Source organism: Rattus norvegicus, chromosome 9 (assembly GCF_036323735.1).
Source record: "Rattus norvegicus strain BN/NHsdMcwi chromosome 9, GRCr8, whole genome shotgun sequence".
Classification (NCBI taxonomy): domain Eukaryota; kingdom Metazoa; phylum Chordata; class Mammalia; order Rodentia; family Muridae; genus Rattus; species Rattus norvegicus.
Genome location: NC_086027.1, coordinates 72,355,916 through 72,375,402, shown reverse-complemented (window position 1 = coordinate 72,375,402; position 19,487 = coordinate 72,355,916). Strand labels below are relative to the sequence as shown.

Genomic DNA, 19,487 nt, shown 5'->3' with positions numbered 1-19,487 from the left:
GACCTTTGTCCTCTGGCCCTTTCTTGACTTGAGCAAAGAACACAGCAGGAAATATGCAACACTTTTCCTCCATAAAATGTCTCTCTGTCCTTCATTATCAACCTTCCAAGGCCTTGCACGCTGAGCATGCACTCCTGGCAACCCATCATAGAGGGGTAATTTGTTCCAGCTGCTCTCCCTGGGTCTTCAAGTTTCTCTCTCTCTCTCTCTCTCTCTCTCTCTCTCTCTCTCTCTCTCTCTCTCTCTCTCTCTCTCCAGAAGCCAAAAACTGCAACTTAACACATAATTCTAAAACTAAATCCCTTCAAGATCATTTTAAGTGTATAATGCTTACTAAAATCACCAAAAAAAAAAAAAAAGGAAAGAAAATGAAAATATGTCAGAAGTAAAAGTCGGGAGTTGGGGAAGAAAGGAGCACACTCTAGTGAAACACTTTCACCTTTCCTCGAGGCAGAGAAAAGATAATATCTTAGGCTGATGGGTATCTAAAAATAGGTCAGAGATAAATTATTAAATGTTATAAGAACTAAAAACAGAAATTCAACAGCCTTTGAAGAGTGCCAGGAAAGAGACTTGCTATTCACTTTGTGCCACTATGAACTCTGAATTCTTAGACCACAAGTAAAAGTAACCATGAATTTCACACAACATATTTATGTCAACTTCCCACACTGGAATGTATATCTGCTGTTAGGTTTTTACCTATCAGAACTTTACTTTTCCCTGGAGTCGCAGCATTAATCTTTGGAATTCTATCACCAGAAACCAAGACACAGAAATGTCTTGCTAAGGACTCCATGATACGTCGGGGGTGCAACATGATCCACATAGCAGGGTTTCTATTTAAAAACACTCCTTAGCCTCTCCTCTGCTTTACTTTTCAAAGCCTTGTTCCTCTTTGAATCACTTTACACCTCTCATTCCTGAAGCCAGCTACTCCCCTCGCCCTCCTCAGTCCTACATGTTGGTGTGGGTCCACGCACAGGCACACTTCCTCCGTGTTCTCTACCAATGTTTCTAAGCAAAATGTCTCACAGAACCTGCAGCTCACTGATTCACCTAGGCTAGCTGGCCAATGGTACTTGGGATCTACCCAGCTCCATGTCCCAAGCCCTAGTGTTACAGACTCGAGCACCATAACCAGCTTTGCTTTTTTTTCCCCAACTTCTTTTATTTATTGAACATGTGATTGCTCTGCTGCATATCTATCTGCCTGCCTGAAGAAGGCATAAGATCCCCCCATAGGTGGTTGTGAGCCACCATGTGGTTGCTGGGAATTGAACTTAAGACCTCTGGAAGAGCAGCCAGTGCTCTTAACCACTGAGCCACCTCACCAGCCCCAACCAGCGTTCCTTTATGTGGGTTACCATAGATCTGAACTCAAGTCCTCAAGCTTGCCTGGCAGACACTTTGCAGAAATGAGCCTTTCTTCCACTCTACCTTTTTCCATTTTCAGATAAACATCCATAATCCGTTATTCCTATTCTTTGTCTAACACCCCAGTTTCATACGGCAGCTAGTCCACAGATAGAGCCAACCCTCCATGACAGATCTTGACTTTACAGCACATATCCCTTTTTGGAGGACATTTCACAGAACTTCTGAACCAAAGTGTTGTATCGAATCAACTCTCCTATGTCAGAATGAAATGGCACATAATAATTCAAGTGGCCGGATCCCACACATCTGTTCAGCAACCTCCCAGGTTTATCTAAAGTACACGAAAGGATCCCAAAATCTAACTCAACCCTCTTGGGCTTAAAAATGACAAAATTTGAATCCTGACAAATAACTTATCCAAAATAACTAATCAATAACTACTAATCAATAACTCTTCCCATAGTCTGATATCGTTTTTAAAGAAATATGTGAGACAAAACACACAAAAATTAATACAACAAATAATATTATTATTGTTGTTGTTGTTGCTGCTGCTGCTGTTGGTGTTGTTGAAATAACAAAGGCCCTATATCAAAACTCATAACTAAAGGACACTGAATAGTAAAGGCTAAGTTCAGAAGAAATTTAAGATGCCAATTTATGCCACTTCTATTCAACACTGCAATGGAAGTCCTGGCCAAAGTTATTAAGCAAGAAAAAATAGTGAAGGTATCCAAAGGCAGACATGAAAATCATCTGTCCACACATGACATGAACTCATAGACAGAAAACCCTACAGTCTACAGAAAGAAATCTAATAGTAGATGAGTTCAGAAAATCTGCAGACTATAAAATCACGCTCAGAATTCAATGGGAAGGGTCATATGTGTAGCTCAGTGGTGGAGTGCTTGCCTAGGGTGTGTGAGAGCTTGGGCTCAGTCCCCACCATGACAAAATAATGTCTGATTGCCCCATATTGGCAATAAATAATCTAGAAATTAAATTAACCAAACATTGATTCACAATAAAATAAGGAAAAATAAATGCATTAAAGATTCAAAAGATGTATCTTCAAAACCACAAAACTAGACGAAAGAAATCTGAAGCCACAAATATATGGAAACCCATCAGGGATCATGGATTTAAAAGCTCAACAGAAAAAAACCTGCAATGCTACTCTAAGCGATCAATAGAGCAGTCCAAGCCCAGAAATAGAAAAATCCATCCTAAAGTTTACAATGGAATTTCAAAGAACTCCAAACTACCGTGAGGAAGAACAGGCTGCAGGTATAGCTTCGTGATAAAGCATGGGACGCTCTTTAGTTCACCTGTCACCTACTGACTAAAACTTTCTACAGAGTTGTGATAACCAAAGTGTGGTTCTGGCTTGGAGAAGCAGGAAGACCAACAGAGTAGATTACAAAGCCTCGTGAAATGAAGTCAGATGATCTTCAGCAAGGATACTAAGACAGTTTAAAGGAGAAAAGATGGTCTTTTCAATACATGGTACTAGGAAAACTGGATATCCACATGCAAGAAGGAAGGAAGGAAGGAAGGAAAGGAGGGAGGGAGGGAGGGAGGGAGGGAGGGAGGGAGGGAGGGAGGGAGGGAGGGAGGGAAGAAGGAAGGAAGGAAGGAAGGAAGGAAGGGAGGGAGGGAGGGAGGAAAATTGGAATCTGATGTCACCTGACCTGGAAAAGTTCAATAAATGTCCATGAGGACCTGCACCCTACACCTAAGCCCTAAATAACTAAACTTCCAGAAGAAAACACGGAAGCAGGAAAAAAACATGAGGGGAAAGCCTTGTAACACAGGACTTGGTGATGATTTCGTGAATATGACACTAAAAGCATGGGCATTAAGAGAAAAACTAAATGAGCATCATTAAAAAAAAAAAAAACGATAAACGTTTGTACATTAAACATCACTGTCAGCCTGACAGCACAGGTCCATAACCCCAGCTACAGGCAAGAGGCCAAGCAAGGTAGGGAGGCTACGAGTTTGAGGCCAACCTGGGCTACAGAGTAAGTTCAGGGGGAACTGGGCAACTTACTGTCTTGTCTTGAAATAAAAAGGACAAAGAGAGACGGTAGAACCCTTGCCTATTATGCCAGCGTCCATCCCCAGGGAGAATGTTAACAGAATGAAAGTCTGCATAGAATGAGAAAACATTGCAAGTCAAGAGATTGGAGATTCATACTCAGAATGTGTGAAGAATCTCTAACAGCTCAACAACAGAAAACAAACAGGAAAGGGGAAAAGACTGAATAGGCAACTTCTCCAGAGAAAATACATTTGTCACCAATGAGATTATCAAAACAGTATTCAACCTTAGTAACACTGAGGCAATAAAATCAAAGCCATGAGGACTTACCGCTTGACACCTCTGAGGATCATCAAAATTAAGAAGCAAAGATAGCATATATTAGTAAGGATATACAGTCCTGGGTGAAGGTAACACAGGGTCTTTGCTATAAAACAATTATACATTGATTTGTCTTCTCTTCTGTGCCCAGGAACCCCAAAAGTTGCATAACAGCTATTTCCATAAGAGCCCTACCCCAAAATCCTGTGAAGACTCCTGTCCTCACTATAGAGTTTCCCAGTTTTGGCCCTAGATACCAAGAAGTAAGAAAGTGCCCCTTTCTATGAAACTGAAAATCATCATCATCACTGCAACACAGAAGTGCCCCTCCCTTGGCTGAACCCAGAAGCATCAACTTTTCCTGTGGTAAGAAAATAGTCGGGACAAGTCTCTGACCCATACAGGCATTTCTGAATAGAGACCAATGCCCTTAATGTGTCACAACGTCAGCGAATGTACTGAAATGACGTGTTTGTCTTCTATTGCTAACATTTAAAAAAAAAAACTCACTTTAATTGTAATGGTCTAGGATTTTAAGCTAGGAAAATAAAAACCTTTTTTATTAAAATGTGAATTAATCGAAGTGCACAGGCTAGCTATTTTAGTATACATTTTAATTTTTTAATTTACACAGAATTAAATTAAGTTGAATTCATTTCTGTGGGAAAATGAATTCTATAAAGTATAGCTTATTATATTTCAAATCACCAGAAAAACTAGTATTTAAATCATATTCATTTTTCTCAGTTATACGTTCAAAGACGTAAACATGGAGAGTACTTGTCTCTATCTAACTGTAAGAGTAACAGCCTAATTTTCTTCAGTGACCACAGCTTTATGATTAGAAGGGCGGAAACTCTTCTGAGAAGATGAGAAGCTCTTCTCAGATCTGTTTTAGCTGAATAATCCAAGTAGGAATTTAGCAGGATCATTTTGCCTGGTGCATGCAGAAATGACAAGAGTGGGGAGGAGAGAGGGGACAAGAACAGAAAAGGAGCTGCCAGAACAATGTAAATGAGAGACGATGGCGCATTAAACCGGCTGGGTAGCCGCAGAGAGAAGTGATCAGCTTCGGAATGGACAATGAGGCTTGAGGACTTGAAGTGAGGCTGGAGGAGAAAGAGTGGGAGCAGCTATCTGGAAGATGATGTTCCCATTACCCACATGGGAAGAACATGGGAGGGGCAGGCTGGGATAGGAGATGCTAGAATTAAAAGTTCTATTTTGAACAGCCTGGGCTGTCTATCACACGTCAAAACAAAAACAAAAGGATAACAGGCTTCAGAACTATGGCGAGAATAGCCTTCTAGGAAAGGTCCAAGACTCTCAGACACCACACAGCGAGCAGGTGTTTCCTAACAGTGAGTCAGGTTAGATCACAAACGTTTAACATATTAGCGTGTAGAAACATCCTAGGGGAATCCACAAACTTTGGAAAACTAAAACGAAAAGACAAACTTAAAATCTCTGGTAGGCAAATTTTCAGGTTTTAGTTATGCACTAACAATTTATTTTTATAGAAATAGAGGGCAGATTTAGAGGTAATTATGAAAAGAATGTGAGAAGGAAGAGAGTTTATAAATATACTGCTTGAGCGATGGTATTAAATGCTTCAGTAGGTCTTGAAAGGAATGAACGCCACTCAAATAAAAGAATAAATAAAATGAAAACTATATATTAGATTAATTATAAGGGAAAGGAGTAACGATTAACCATTTCTGAAAACAATTTTACACACCATTAGGAAACAAAAAAAAAAAAAAAAAAAACCAATCTAATGGCATCATTTGGATGTCCCACTGCTTGTGAAGGGGACAAGCGATGGCGTTCTCACAGCCCAACAGAGATGAATGAGGCTAACTGTTGTATGAACATTCTGCAGAGATGAAAGGCCACTATGTCACACAGGACGGCCTACAGCGATTAGCAAAGTAATTAGTGTGAACTCACCACAAAGCTATCATTTATAAGCACTGGAGAATCAGTGTGCCACCCCTTGTGGCAAACCTGCACACAGATTTTACCTGCAGACCACGGCCTGTTCAACTGTATCCCAGTGTGAAAATGAAAGCGAACTGTGTATCTGATACTCTTGTCCTGTTGGGTTCTTTCTAGTTGGGAAACGTAGATACATTCTATCTGCCATGGCCTCATCTTTTCTAGATTTCATTTCCAAGCCAGAGAACTTTCAATGGCAAATCAATGTTTTTCTTGGGTTTGGCCTCATTAGAACCACTGACAGGAGGGAAGAGAGGTGAATAAGTTTGCTAACTGGGACAGTTCTTGATAAAACGATCTTAAGGTCTGTGTTATTCAGAGCCCTCAAGGGGGAGGGAAAAGGTGCACCCTGGGACAGGGGACATATCTCAGCAGCTCGAGCACTAACTAGCCTGTCACACATAGACCTTGGGTTTCATTCCCGCACTGCCAAGAAAGAAAAGAAAGGTTCACCTTACAACTCACTAAAATGCCTACTTTCCAAATGTCCTGGTTATCCACAAAGGTTTAGAGAAATCAACTCTAGCTGTCAGCATGGCTCAGCCAGGGCCACAGATAATTAATTCATCAGGCGTCAGGCACACCTTTCTGTAGTCACCCCTTCTCAGGATCCCACCACCAGCTTCCCGAGAGCTGACATGAGTCCGTGTCCACAAACCTGGTTCGACCTTTCTTCCATCGGACATGGATCAAACAACTCATCTTCAGCTCAAACCTAGAAGACTGAAAGCCCTCAACCACTCATGCCTCAGCAGCAACACGAGGAGCAGGAGCAGACAAGATTTTCTGAGGCTCTGAACAAGCCCTCTTCACAGGGCTCAGACACACACACAAGGAAGATGACCTAAGAGAAGAAGGACCCTTTAGCTCATGCTTTCTGAGGTTTCTGCCCATAGTCAGCTGGCTCCGCAGGGGCAGGTGGCAAACCACCACGCACTTCCTGGTGGCCCAGAAACAGCGGGGTGGAAGACAGCCCTGAGGATCTACTTCCCCCAGCAGGCCCCACCTCCTAACATGTCCATCATCCTAAAATAGTAACACCAGCTGGAGATTGAGCCATGAACCCACTAGCCTGTGGGGGCATTTCATATTCAAACCACGACAATGGGCAAACCTTTCATAATCACATATGTTCCACAAACAAACACATATACCAGGTCATTAAATGGCCCTTTCCTTGCTTTGAGTTGAAATACCGTCTTCATTTGGAGTCCCTGGCTAGGCCTCATTCCCTGTGTTGACAAACGTGCTAAATTGGGAGTTCTGTCTCTTTTTTTCCCCCCTCGGCTACTAAAAAAAAAATGAAATAAAATAAAGGGTGGCTTTACCAATTCTTGTTAAATCAGCTTGTTTCAGACGCCCACCTCTTTAAGCTGTGAGCTCCTATAAAGTACACAAGAATACTTTTCCAAGAAAAGAAGTTACTCCTAAAATGAGTCAAATGTCTGACATATACTTTGGAAATACCAAACACGGCTCTACCCACCCCACCCCACCCCTCCACAAGGAAGGAAAATCTGACAGAAGTAAAAATAAGGTTAAAGGCAAATAAGGAAAGATGACAGACAATGGGACACACCTGCAATGCCAGTATTGGCGCGCATGAGGCAAGAGTCGCTTACATCTGAGGCTAGCTGGGGCTACATTGTGAGTTCGAGGCTAGCCTGAGTTTCACAGTATAAACTTGTCTCACAAATTTAAAAAAAAGGAAAAGGAAAAGGAAAGGAAAGGAAAGGAAAGGAAAGGAAAGGAAAAGAAAGGAAAGGAAAGGAAAGAAGGAAGGGAAGGAGGAAGTTGGGAGAGGGAGGGAGATAAAGACCAACAAAGCCCCTCAATGCAAGGAAATGCTGATGGCAGTAGGAGGGGGCATAGCTCATGGGACTTTTGATCAAGAAGACAAGTGTCTGAGCTACAGATGGTTCAGTGGTCAAGAGCACGAACCACCCTTCTGAGTTCACACTGCCAATGCCAGGTAGCTCACAGTCTGTAACTCCAGCTCCAGGGCACAGGACTCCCTCTTTTGGTGACTGTGGGTACTGCACTCACGTGCTCACACAACGATTTAAAAAAAATAGGTGAGCACTTTGAAAACAATTTTTAAACAAACACTTTTTAAAATGTTTTTATCTCAAAGGCAAGACAAGCTCTCTCAATGCCCCGCCCAAGGAAGGGTAATAAAAGAGCAGGAAACCGGAAGTCCGGAGATCAAGGTTCCCATCTAGAGCCGAGAAGTGATAACCATCTCAGGAGTTTTGCCACGAGGACTGTGGGGGAGGTATGACGGTGCCTCCAGAAAACAACGAAGTGCGATACAAAAGCTACGGACTGTGTTTGTCGCTGCAAAGCGTTGGCGAGTTGAGCCGCAAGTTAATTTAATGTGTTCTACTTCACTGAAGAAGTGAAGAGCCGGGAGACAGGTGAGGGAAAGACTTGTCTACGCTCGGCTTGATTTACAGCGTTGGTGGAGCCCATCCACAGTGCTGCTTTCCTACGCATTGGCAGCCCTGTGACACAAGACAGCACAAAACACCCAATTAAGCGAGCCAGACTGCAACTTGCCACGGGAGTTTTTACATGTCCACACTGAAGGAAAGCAAGCTCCAGGGAGATCCTGGAACTCAACAGACACTCCAAAGAATCGAGCTGGTGCCTCTCGTGTTCCTTGTTTATCCGTCTCTCTAAAGTTCCTCTCTAGTGATAGAAGAAATCTGACCCAAAGCCTTGACAATACCAGGCAAGCACTCTATAGCTGCCCTACACCTCCAGCCCTCTAGGAGGGGTGTGGTTTGCTTTTATCTTGTTTCGGGTGTTTTTTGTTCCTGTTGTTGTTTTGCTCTGTTTTGTTTTGGGGGTTGTTTATTTGTTTGTTTTTGGTGATCAGCATCTGCCCATGCGCAGCTCAGACTACTCCTAAATGTGTCTTTAACCCCACCCAGCAGCAGGAGGAAGCCCAGGAGTAAAGGATCTCCTGACTGCCACTATCCACCTATGATCTAAAGCTGGATCAGACCAGTCCCTCAACAGGACACTGCCATGGAGTCTCAGTAAGAGGTAAACACCAACCCCCCTCTGTGTAATGGAAGACATAAGCCCTAGAGCAATATGGCGCTGGCCTGTTCATACTTGGCAGCAGCCTACGCAGGCTGACCTGCTCTCCAACCTGGCTGCCGTGTGGGAGGATCTGCTCGAAGTCCCACTTCTCACTTCAAACCCTTAGAAAACACTTACTGAATGAGCTGGGTTGTTTCTCAGGATCATTTCTCCAAGTAAAATATGATAATTAGACATATCCCTTCTATAATAGGATTTCTAGCATTAAACTCTCTTGAAGTTGTACTATATATACATAAATTCTTAGCACAGAGATTCCCTGGGAACAGTGCAAAACCCAGACTTTAGCTCAGTGCCCACTAAATTTTGCTAAAGTTCCTAAAGGGTAACCTTCACTCATTGAGAACTGAGTACTTCGGGTGAATAACACTTGATAATTATGTATTGTATGCTTTATGTACGTTCTAGAAAGGAAAACAATTTATTCTGAAAACTCAAACCTTTAAAGCAGTTAATTAATTATTCGGGTCTTTAAAAATGGATATGGCGAGAGCCTCTGAGCTAAGTAGGAATTGAATGGAAATTGGACATTAAAGCCTCAGGACACAGTGATGGATTCACTTCTTTCCTTGGAGCACAAGGGTTTTCTGAAAGTAACCTCATAGTTTGCACAGATGCGGATGAAATCATGGCCACAGACTTTCCCCACACGTGGACTGACCCTTGGACAAACAGACCCAGAAGAACGCTGGAGGAGAAAGATCACAGCGGCTCTGTGGGGTGAGAGGAAAGCAGGGGTATACAGCCTGTGCTCTGCCCGATGGAAACTTATCCAGCTAAACTTATGCTTGTTGCATGCGGAGAAAGGGAGTCACGTGATGAAGTAAGCGTTTCCGTAAGATTAATCTGTCAGCGGTGGGACTGATGGATTGACAGAGAATGGGACAAGAGGCGGTGACAAGAGCACAATGCAGGAGAGAGGAGGGGGTGGATTCAAGGAGAAGCATCAAGACTTGGCAAGTGACTATTTATAGGCAGGAAATGAGGGAAAGAAGAGTCAAAGATGACTCCCCAAGTTCACTCTTCCATGCTGAGAGACAGCAGTCCCAGTGAGAAAAATAGGGACAGTGAGGACAGCTCTCTCCTTGAAACATCACTATTGTACACTGACTGAAGCCACTAGACCTGGGCAATGCCACCAGACAAAGGGTTCTGGCCTATTTTTTGACTGGCAGAAGAAAGGGCAGTGGGGCTAACCCCAAGAAGTAAAGGCGAGATGACACCAGCAGTTATAGAGTTGGCAAGAATGAAGCAGGCCCTGAGTGGGAAGCATTGTTCAGGAACACACAGTGAGGCCAGACTTCAACAGCATGGCTCAGCTGTGAGCTATTCAAATTGATTTTTTAAAATCTGGTCTAGGGATTTGGGGATTTAGCTCAGTGGTAGAGCACTGGGTTCGGTCCTCAGCTCTGGGAGAAAAAAAAAAAACTGGTCTAGACCTGATAGAGAGGAAAAAAAAAATCAAAGACAATGATCTAAATCACCAAGAAAGCAAAAGAAATAAAGAAAGAAAGACAGCAGAGGCAGGAGAATGCTTCAGTCTGTGGTCTGTTGCTGTAAGTGAATACTGCAGACTAGATGACTTAGGGGGAAAGGTGCATTTATCTTGTGATGCTGGAGGATGCAAAGCACCCGATCATGGCACACGCATGTGCAGAAGACCTTCCTGATGCAGCATGACCAGGCTGAGCATCCCAGGGCAAACTGAACGTTCTAGCCAGAGTCTCTCTTGGTCTTCATTTAAAGCTATTGATGCCATCAGGGAGCCCCTCCCATCATGACATCCTCCAATCCTACTAAATTCCCAAGGACTCCACCACCACATACCATTAATGTATGAGTTTGAGAACAGCACAGGTTCCAAGTACAGTCTAGGGAAAATAGGATTGGGGGACAGCCCAGCTCTTCTTTCTGCTTTCCTTGAGCAAAGGTTGCTCCCTCCCCTGCCTGTCTACCACCTTCTGTTCCAACAGCTAGTACTGGCACAGACAGGAATGGCACACCATAGCACCTCGATTCTGACTCCACCAGGAGCGAGTGGAGGCTAAGCGCTGCTGTCTTTCTCCAGCCTTTTCTCCTAACCTTATCTAAAGCATACCCCACCTTCTCTAGACAGGAGCTAGACTAGAATCGCAGCGAGTCTAGGCCCACTCTGCCCTTCAAAGAAGACCACCTTCTGTACCATGTTCTGCTATCTTCTCCTGGCACTTGTTAAGGTTTCTAATAATGGGCCGGCGTTGTTAGCTTGTCTGTGCCCCTCCCCCAAACCTCCTTCAGAAGGTAAGTGCTCTGTGAGCCACAGGACTGGTGTTCAAAACCATGCTCATTTCCTGAGCCCCCTCCTATGACTCACCCTGTGACATGGGATAAATCAAATCCCTGCATCTGTCTCCTATCTGTACAGCCTCCCACTTCTTTTGATTCTCTCTCTCTCTCTCTCTCTCTCTCTCTCTCTCTCTATCTATCTATCTATCTATCTCTATCTCTCTATCTATCTATCTTTATCTCTGCCCAGGAAAGAGGTAGATTCAAACTCTGACTCTGACTGCAGCTTCCTGGCTATTAGTCCTGTCTGAAGACACCGATGATAAGCCTCAATGGCTGCATCTAAAATAAACCCTGGTCACTGGATTCCTGAGGAAGTATGGAGGGCTTTTTTCTCACTAGCCACACCCCCATCCCTGGTCCCTCAATGTACTGTATTCATCCTTCTCCTTACTCACAAACAATGGGTCATCTGAAATGCCTAAAAGCAAAACTTCCAATGAAGCAGGAGGCCAGTATATAAGTGTTTTTGCAAGTTTAAACAGTATAAACATATGTTTAATGACTTACACAATGCCAAAACTCAAGACTAAAATTACCGCTCCTGATGATCCAAAAATATCTAGAAGGATTTGTAGGCTATTGCTTTTTAATTTCAGTGTGATTATAGCATTAAGACGTATGGAAATCACTAAGTTCTTTCTATATCATTTCTTATATATGGATGTTCCATGTCCTGCAATAATGAGACTTCCTCTTAATAAACAAGGGTCATAAAAACATATATTCCAGCCTTCTAAAAATGCATAAGAACCTCTTGTAGGACAAATCCTTGGGACTCCCTTACCCCATACTGCTCTTTCTGTTGTCCCATAATAAGGAAGATGGAGCTTCTGACTTCTACAAAATCAAGAACTGAGGAACAGCCCTGCCCTGAAGTAAACTCGGAAGCATAATCACTATGGTCCAAATTCACTTACGGCTGACCTTCGTGGTCACTGATTCAGCACACATGAGTCTCTGGATTCAACTCCCAGCACCAAAAAGAAAGAAACTGACTTTACCAAACTCTCCCTTTCCTCTCTTTAACCTGAAATTGTGGGGAGTAAGGAGTTGCCTGTTTACCTAAAAGTCAACTGTGACAAGAGGTAATTTGTTTGGGTGACTCCAATGATATCTGGGTCACCTTCCCCTGACCCTAAACTGTGTCTCATGTCCCTCCCCCATTCCTTCCCAATCAGACCAAAGACCACATAAAAGACAAGTAAATTTTGATCAACATTCTTGGGAAAAGACTTCCGAGCATCATCCTAAGGGGAGTGAACGAATGAGGAGTGAATGGGTCTAATTGTTTCTCCTGCCGTTCACGTCTATTCTCCATTTTATTCATAACACTGCATCGGTGAGACATTGTTACGTCTAATAATCCACGGCACATAGAGTCATAAAGACTGACAAGTCTTGATAACAAACTGACATCAGAAAATGCAAAGACCATCTTCCATCTCCATTCTCACTCAACGCTCAACACAACACTGCTGACACCAGTTGGCCGGGCCTTCTTTCCCACACACCAAGCAATCTGAGGATTCTTCACGATGAACAAGCCAGGTCCTCTAACTCAATTTCATCCAGACAGGATCCATCTGAAGATAGCGTTAGATCTCACAGGTTGAAGGTTGTTCCCACAAGACTTTAACTGCCAATCACAAGCTCCAAGCTAGGGTCTGAGCTGATGACAAGCAGGGCTATATACATCAGGCCTCTCAACACCCCCTCAGAGTTAACTGACTTGCTAAGAGTAGCTCGCTGAATTTACTAGTTGCTATAAAGGACATTATGGAAGAGACAGATTAAACAGCCAGGTGAAAGAGATGCGCAAGGCCAGGAATGGGAGAAAGGTGTGAGTTCCTGGGCCTATCCCATACCCAGAATCTGATCCCTTTGGATCAGAAGCTTAGGGAAGCTTCATTTCATAAGTGCGGTTGATCGTGCTACTAGACATTGCTGATCAACTAAATCTTAAGGTCCTCTCCGGATGGACGAGGCTGAAAGTCCCAACCCTTCAATCACCCCATCTTTCTACTGACTAGAATGCATTGTCACATTAGCCCATGCAAGAGCCTCTCATCGCTCTCATGATTTCAAGATTCTGAGTGACAGAAAATGGGATGACACCAAATATTTATTTTCTAGTATCCCACAAAATGAAAATTCTTCATTAGCATGCCCTGATACTACTATGTAATAGTAAACTGACATCTTAGGTAATAAAGAGATTGTTATAACAAACTATCAGATAACAAGATTGCCTATCAAGGAATCTTAATTTGGGAAAACCAAAAGGAAAAGGAAAAACTAAGGTATCTATTCATTCCCTGCCCACTCTAGACTGGCTTAGTTTATGCCTCATGTGCTGGCACAGCTATAAGTGCTCACTTCTCTCAAAAATGGAGCCATTTGGACAATTGTTTCTTCAACATCGCTCTATGTAGAAATTGAAATGATTCCTGTTCTCATTCACTTCCAATTGATGACCAAAGCAACTTGGGGAAATAAAGGGATTATTTGACTCACACATGCCAGGTCATGAACTATCACTGAAAGAAGTCAGAGTAGGAGCTCAAGGCAGGAAACTAGAGACAGGAACTGAGGTAGAGACCATGGAGAAGTGCTACTTACTGGTTCTTTTCCCATGATTTGCTCTGCCTGCTTTCTCATACAATCCAGGACCATCAGCCCAGGGTAACACTGACCAAAGGAAATGGGACCTCCCACATCAATCCTTTATCAAGAAAGTGTCCACAAGATTTGTTCACAGGCCATCTGATTAAGGCATTTTCTCAACTGAGATTTCCTCTGCCCAAATGATCCTAGTTTGTGTCAAATTGACAGATCAGAAAAGAAAAGAAGAGGAAGAAGAAGAGGAGGAGGAGGAAGAGGTGGAAGAGGAGGAAGAAGAGGAGGAAGGAGGAGGAGGAAGAAGAAGAGGAGGAGGAAGAGGAGGAGGAGGAAGGAGGAGGAAGAAGAGGAGGAAGAGGAGGAAGAAGAGAAGAAGAAGAAGAAGAAGAAGAAGAAGAAGAAGAAGAAGAAGAAGAAGAAGAAGAAGAAGAAGAGGAGGAGGAGGAAGAAGAGGAAGAAGAAGAAGAAGAAGAACTAACCTGCAAAATCCCTAAGCACCCCTTGATAAAGAAAGGCTAAAGCCTTCAAAACCAACACCATATACAGAGGTGCACCACACATCCAGCTTTCGAACTCCCCCTTTATGAAAAAGTTAATAAGCATTTTAACTTTCATGACTGTTAAGTATGAAGGATGCATCCACGCACAACATTATAAAACTTCTTCAGACAAAAATGTGGAGCGTGGCCTTGCAACCTAGATTTGGAAATGTCCCATTCCAAATCTGCCCCCAATCACAGAGATCCGTGAGCGAACCACAGTGAGTCAGCATTTCTAAGGCCCTCATTAAAATGTGCTTCCATGCAGCAGAATCAGAAAGCTCCAAGTACATAGATATTAAAATTGAAAGGTCTTTTTTTTTCTTTAAAAAAAAAAAAAAGGAAGCAAGGATGGGGGAATTCTGTGCTTTCTCATTGTAACTTCTGTAAAGCAGCTGAGCTGGCAAGTCTCTCCTCACTGCCAATAAGCAAGTCATCCTAAGGTCCAGTGGAAAACACGAAGCACATCCTACTGACCAGTCCACAGAAGCTTAAAAACACAGGGGAAAGGGAACTCAGAGACCACAAAAGGAAAAGTCAGGGCGCCACCAAATCAGATAGGTACTATTAAAGTCGACCCAGGCTCGCCTCAGGCTGTCTCCTGGAGAATAAATATGACTTTTTCATCTTTATGACCCCTGTCATCTCTTATCTGTGAACCTTTACCATACAGCTTTGCATATGAGAAATATACAATAGACATTTATTGAATTAAGTTAATGAGAGAAGAAAAAGACTTTCAAATATCATTTCTTTCTAAACATTCTTTTCAAAAGTAGAAAAGAAGTCAGGCTACCAGTGTGGGGAGAGTCAAAAAACTTAAGTCACTCCAACAGCAAGCCAATGCTCCACAGGAGAAATCCACTCATGTACATAAGTGACAGTTAAAAGGTCAACAGACCTTATTATCATAAATTCAGACATATGCAGTGAATCACACCTACAAAGCAGCCATCTAAGGCTAGACCATAGGACAAGCATTAGTCATAACATCCAACGCCTAAGTTAAAAAGAAGTTTCACTGAAATCTCTTCAGATCTCAGCTGTGAAGGGCTTATACCTTCTTTAAAGAAGGCTTTGAGACAGCTTTGGGCTTCTTCCAGCATCCTGAACAAAGGCCCTGGAGTTTAAGAACTATAAACAAGAAACGAAACCCATCCCTGACTTAGCACAGGGATCACTCATGAGGGAAGCTAGCTAGTCCTCACTGCATGTTATTAAGGGGGCTTTGGGCATCTCTCCCTAAAGACAGCATCCACTCCTTCTATCCTTAAGACATTAAGTATTAGTTATGCCACTGAGTTACAGAAAACATTCTGAAAGGCCTACTAGAGAAGAAGCTCATAGTCTCAGCCATGGTGGGCAACACCCCCTACAAAATCAAACACGAAGAAGGCTACCGAGGTTAACGGAGTTATTCAATATAAAGGATGCTTCTTCTCAGAGACTTCACTCATTTTAAAAATAGTAACAATTAACTGTTCAAACCTAATAGCCATTTTAAACCTTGAGAGGGGTCCCGCAAAGGCCTTATATACCTTTCTCCCCGTTTATGAAATGGGAAGAGTATGACAGGCCTTACCTCTGCTTCGGAAAACCAATCACACGCTGATGCAAACCACAGAAGCACTGTTAACTTCTGCATGTTTAACCAGCTCCTGCTCTTGCTAACTGAACAGGGACAGTTCAGAAAGAAATGTGTAACCATATCATAGAGTCAGACATGTGCTGTGAAATCACGCCCACCAACAGAACAGCCTTGTTCTGGGCCTAACAAGAGGGCAAAGATTCCAACTACCTCACTGTGTAGACTTGCTTTGGATCCAAAATATCGTTGGTTCAAATAAGCCCCAGTAGCGGGGATTCTTTAAACTCTTGGGACATTAGATACTTTTGTCCTTGTTTGAGTATCTTTCTCAAGCTCCAGGCCACTCTCACAACCAACCTAAAAGTAAAGCAAATGTTCACCATCGATGCAAAGTGTCCTCAAGGATGATGTCAATCAAAACTGGTCAATATCTTACATAAGTCATAGTTTTCTGGTCCTCGTGGTCTCTTGAAATCCCAAATTGTTTGCTGAAAACACGTCATAGTATTGTTTACCCCACCAATGCCCAGTTAGAGAAATAAGGTAAACTCAAACGCAAGTTCTGCGTAGAAAGCCTGATGGGAAAAGTACAGCCACACTGCCTCTCAGAGAGGCCTTGTGTGTGCAGACTGCCAGGAGTTTTTATTTCCTGGGAAGTAGATTCCTGCACTTTTACATAAAGGCTCTCAGAAAACAAGTCAGAACTGCAAACAAGTTCACTGGATTGCTTAGTGCCAAGGTACCTGAGAGACACAGGGAGCCAGTTTGTCACAGGACATCTGAAAATGCTCAGTTTCCATTTTAGTCAAAGACACAAACAGTAAACCCCGTCCCGGTCGATCCCGAGTTAATCCCCTCTAGTTTATCTTCTACTATCATATTAATTGCTTACTTAATAAAATGCTGCACTAAAATTTGTGAAATCAGATCCTGGCAGAAAGTCAAATGGGAAGAGAACTCTTCCTGGCAGTGAGTTGGGCATACGCAGCCTCCTGCCTACCTTATTGTGTTTCTGTTGGTGTCTGGCCTTTGTGTCAAGAACATGATAAGGGCTTTCTGAGTCCTGGTTGATGTAATACACCAGTCTTGAGGGCAGTGTGATTTCTTTCTGCACTGCACTGCTGTAGCTGGTATTTCTGCTGCCATTCTGTTGCAATGTGCTGTCTTCATCTGCCACAACTCCCGGGCTGTTTTCTGCAGTTTCATTCCAATGCAGAGCTGGGGGGGGGGAGCACAAATATACACAAACACACACATATACATCCAGTAAATATACAAGCTCTAGAATGCATCCGTCCGTTGATTACATTAGCGAAGTTTTCTATTGCTAAGAAGTTAGGAAGTGGAGACACCAAAAGAGAAGTTACTGTAACAGTGGTTTGGCCTGGATAGGCTGGTAACCAGGGAAGCTTATACAATCACATACTGTACTCGTGTGTACCTTTTACATCCCCTCTTAGATCTGAACGTCTGGACTGTGAGGGGGCAGAGGGCAGAATGGGCTTAAAGAAGAGTCAGCAAGTAACAAGCTCAAGGGTCGTGACCCTCCTCCCCTCCCCCTTCAGAGGATGCAGCAGCTCAACTGTACACATCTTAACATCACTCCATCTGAAAGCTAAGAACACTCTTAACTTGGGTGCTGAATTCATAGACACTGAATGTAAAGTGATTCTTTCAAATATATGTGTATGGATGCGTGCATATGTGCGTGTGTATGTGTGTATACATAATATATACATATGCATATGTATATATATGTATATATATATGAATGAGTGATTCCTCTTTCTTTCTAACTTTGAGTTGTACAAAAAAAAAAACTGTTTTGCCATAAAGGGATATAGATGCTGGCAACTTTCCAGTTTCTTTCTCTTTACTGCCAAGGCCAGCTTTCTGCTTTCAGTGACTTCCAATCACCAGTGTGCTCAACATTGTATTATTCTGATTGCTCATTATGACAAGCATTTTGGGAAAACACAGCCAAAGGTCATGCGCAAAGAGTGTCTTGGAGACTTCCATTCTCTGGTCCCCAAAGTATGCCTCTCTCACCTTAATTCCAAGAGCAGGGTCTAAACCTGGGTGGGGAATTTGAGGGATCAAGCATTTGCCACTATTATTGCACTCCCCCCACCCCTCCGCATTCATATGAAGGTTCCCCAAGGCAAGAAGCAACTTGCTAGCTCACTGCATCTTCCTGTCACTGGAAGTTACATAGAGAGCGCTAAAGGACTCAGGAGCCACCAAATACCTCAGGGTGGAACCCACAGTCACTAGAATGGGTCTTTAGTGAATGCAACAGAAACAGACTTCCAAAAGTGAACTAGCATGAACCTGGGCTTGGGACGGACAAGGGTGGAGAGGTCGACAGGGAGGCGCTCGAAGGCCAGGCTGGGGACCCACACGTCCGGGGTACACGCACCTGCGTGCCCTTCTCCTCCCCAGGGCCCCGCGGGGAAGGCAACGCAAAGGGCACCGGCCATACCCACCGCTGAGCGCAGCGGCCCCCCGGGCACGGGGCCGGGACGAGGCGGCGAGCGCAGGCAGCAGGAGAAGGACGAGGAGCAGGCGGCAGGGCGGCGCGCGGGCCGGCACCGGGCCGGCGGGGCAGCGGCCGGGGCCGCGGGAGGCGCCGGGCAGGCTGCAGCCCGTCAGGGGCGGCCGCCGGGAGCTGCTGCCGGGCGGCTTCATGGCTCATCGCTCCCGGGCGCCGGTCCGAGTGACCCGCGAGAGCGCCGGGCTGGGCTGCGGGGCGGCTGCGGGCGGAGCCGGTCACGCCGGCTGGGCGCGCATGCTGCGGCCGCGGGCAGGGGTCAGGGGTTGGGGTCTCGGGGACGGCGGCGCGCCCTCCTCGACTCTTTCCGCCTTTCGGGGAGCGGCCCGCAGAGGGGGTCCCCGCCGCTCCGCCAACTTGGAGCCTCCCCCAGCGGCTGCACCCTCCCAGTAGCGGGCGCGGCCGCACCAGTGACTGCGGGGGTTGCTGCCGGGCCTGAGGATGCTGAGGAGGCGCGCGCGGGAGCGAGCGGCGCGGGGACGCGCGGCGCGGGCGCGAAAGTCGGGGACGCGCAGCGCGGTACTGCACCCCACCCTCCGGAAGCGCGCCCGAACGGGGTTTCGGGTGCGGATGCTGATGCTCTTGCAGATGCTGATGCTGTAGCCTGCATGGGCCGCGCTGCGCATGCTCGAGTGAGGGAGCCCCGGGGAGGTGTGGGGAGAGGGGGGTGCAGAGTGATGCAGCATCCCAGGCAGCATCAAAAGAGATGGTGGCACCTCCAAAGATGGGGGTAAGAGAGAAAGAAGTTTGCAGTCAGGGATGACCCTGAAGAGAAAAGTGCAGGGGTTTTCAGGCCTGATCTGGCAACAACTTGCCAAGAAAAGCGGCCCATCCTCAACACCCTCTCCTATACCAAACCTTTCTAGCGCAGGGAAAACTGAGACTATGCATTTTCCTTCTCAAATCTTTATTTATTTCCTTCCTTCAAATAAATATGAAGGGCTGCAGCCAGAGAGGTAAAAATAGCTGTGTTCCTCATAGCAGCGAGTGGGATGACAGTGGGAAGCA

The 19,487-nt window shown here is 44.6% G+C and overlaps 1 protein-coding gene across 2 annotated transcripts in view; it reads right to left on the bottom strand.

The window, feature by feature from the left end:
- Window positions 1–18,924, bottom strand: part of Adam23 (ADAM metallopeptidase domain 23) — a 147,067-nt gene extending 128,143 nt beyond the window's left edge. For both annotated transcript variants that reach the window (NM_001029899.2, NM_001393708.1), the window contains 2 exon segments: window positions 16,929–17,146; window positions 18,415–18,924. In NM_001029899.2, the coding sequence (NP_001025070.2) occupies window positions 16,929–17,146; window positions 18,415–18,616 (420 nt within the window). In that variant the 5' untranslated portion in view covers window positions 18,617–18,924.
- Window positions 18,925–19,487: the final 563 nt, after the last annotated feature.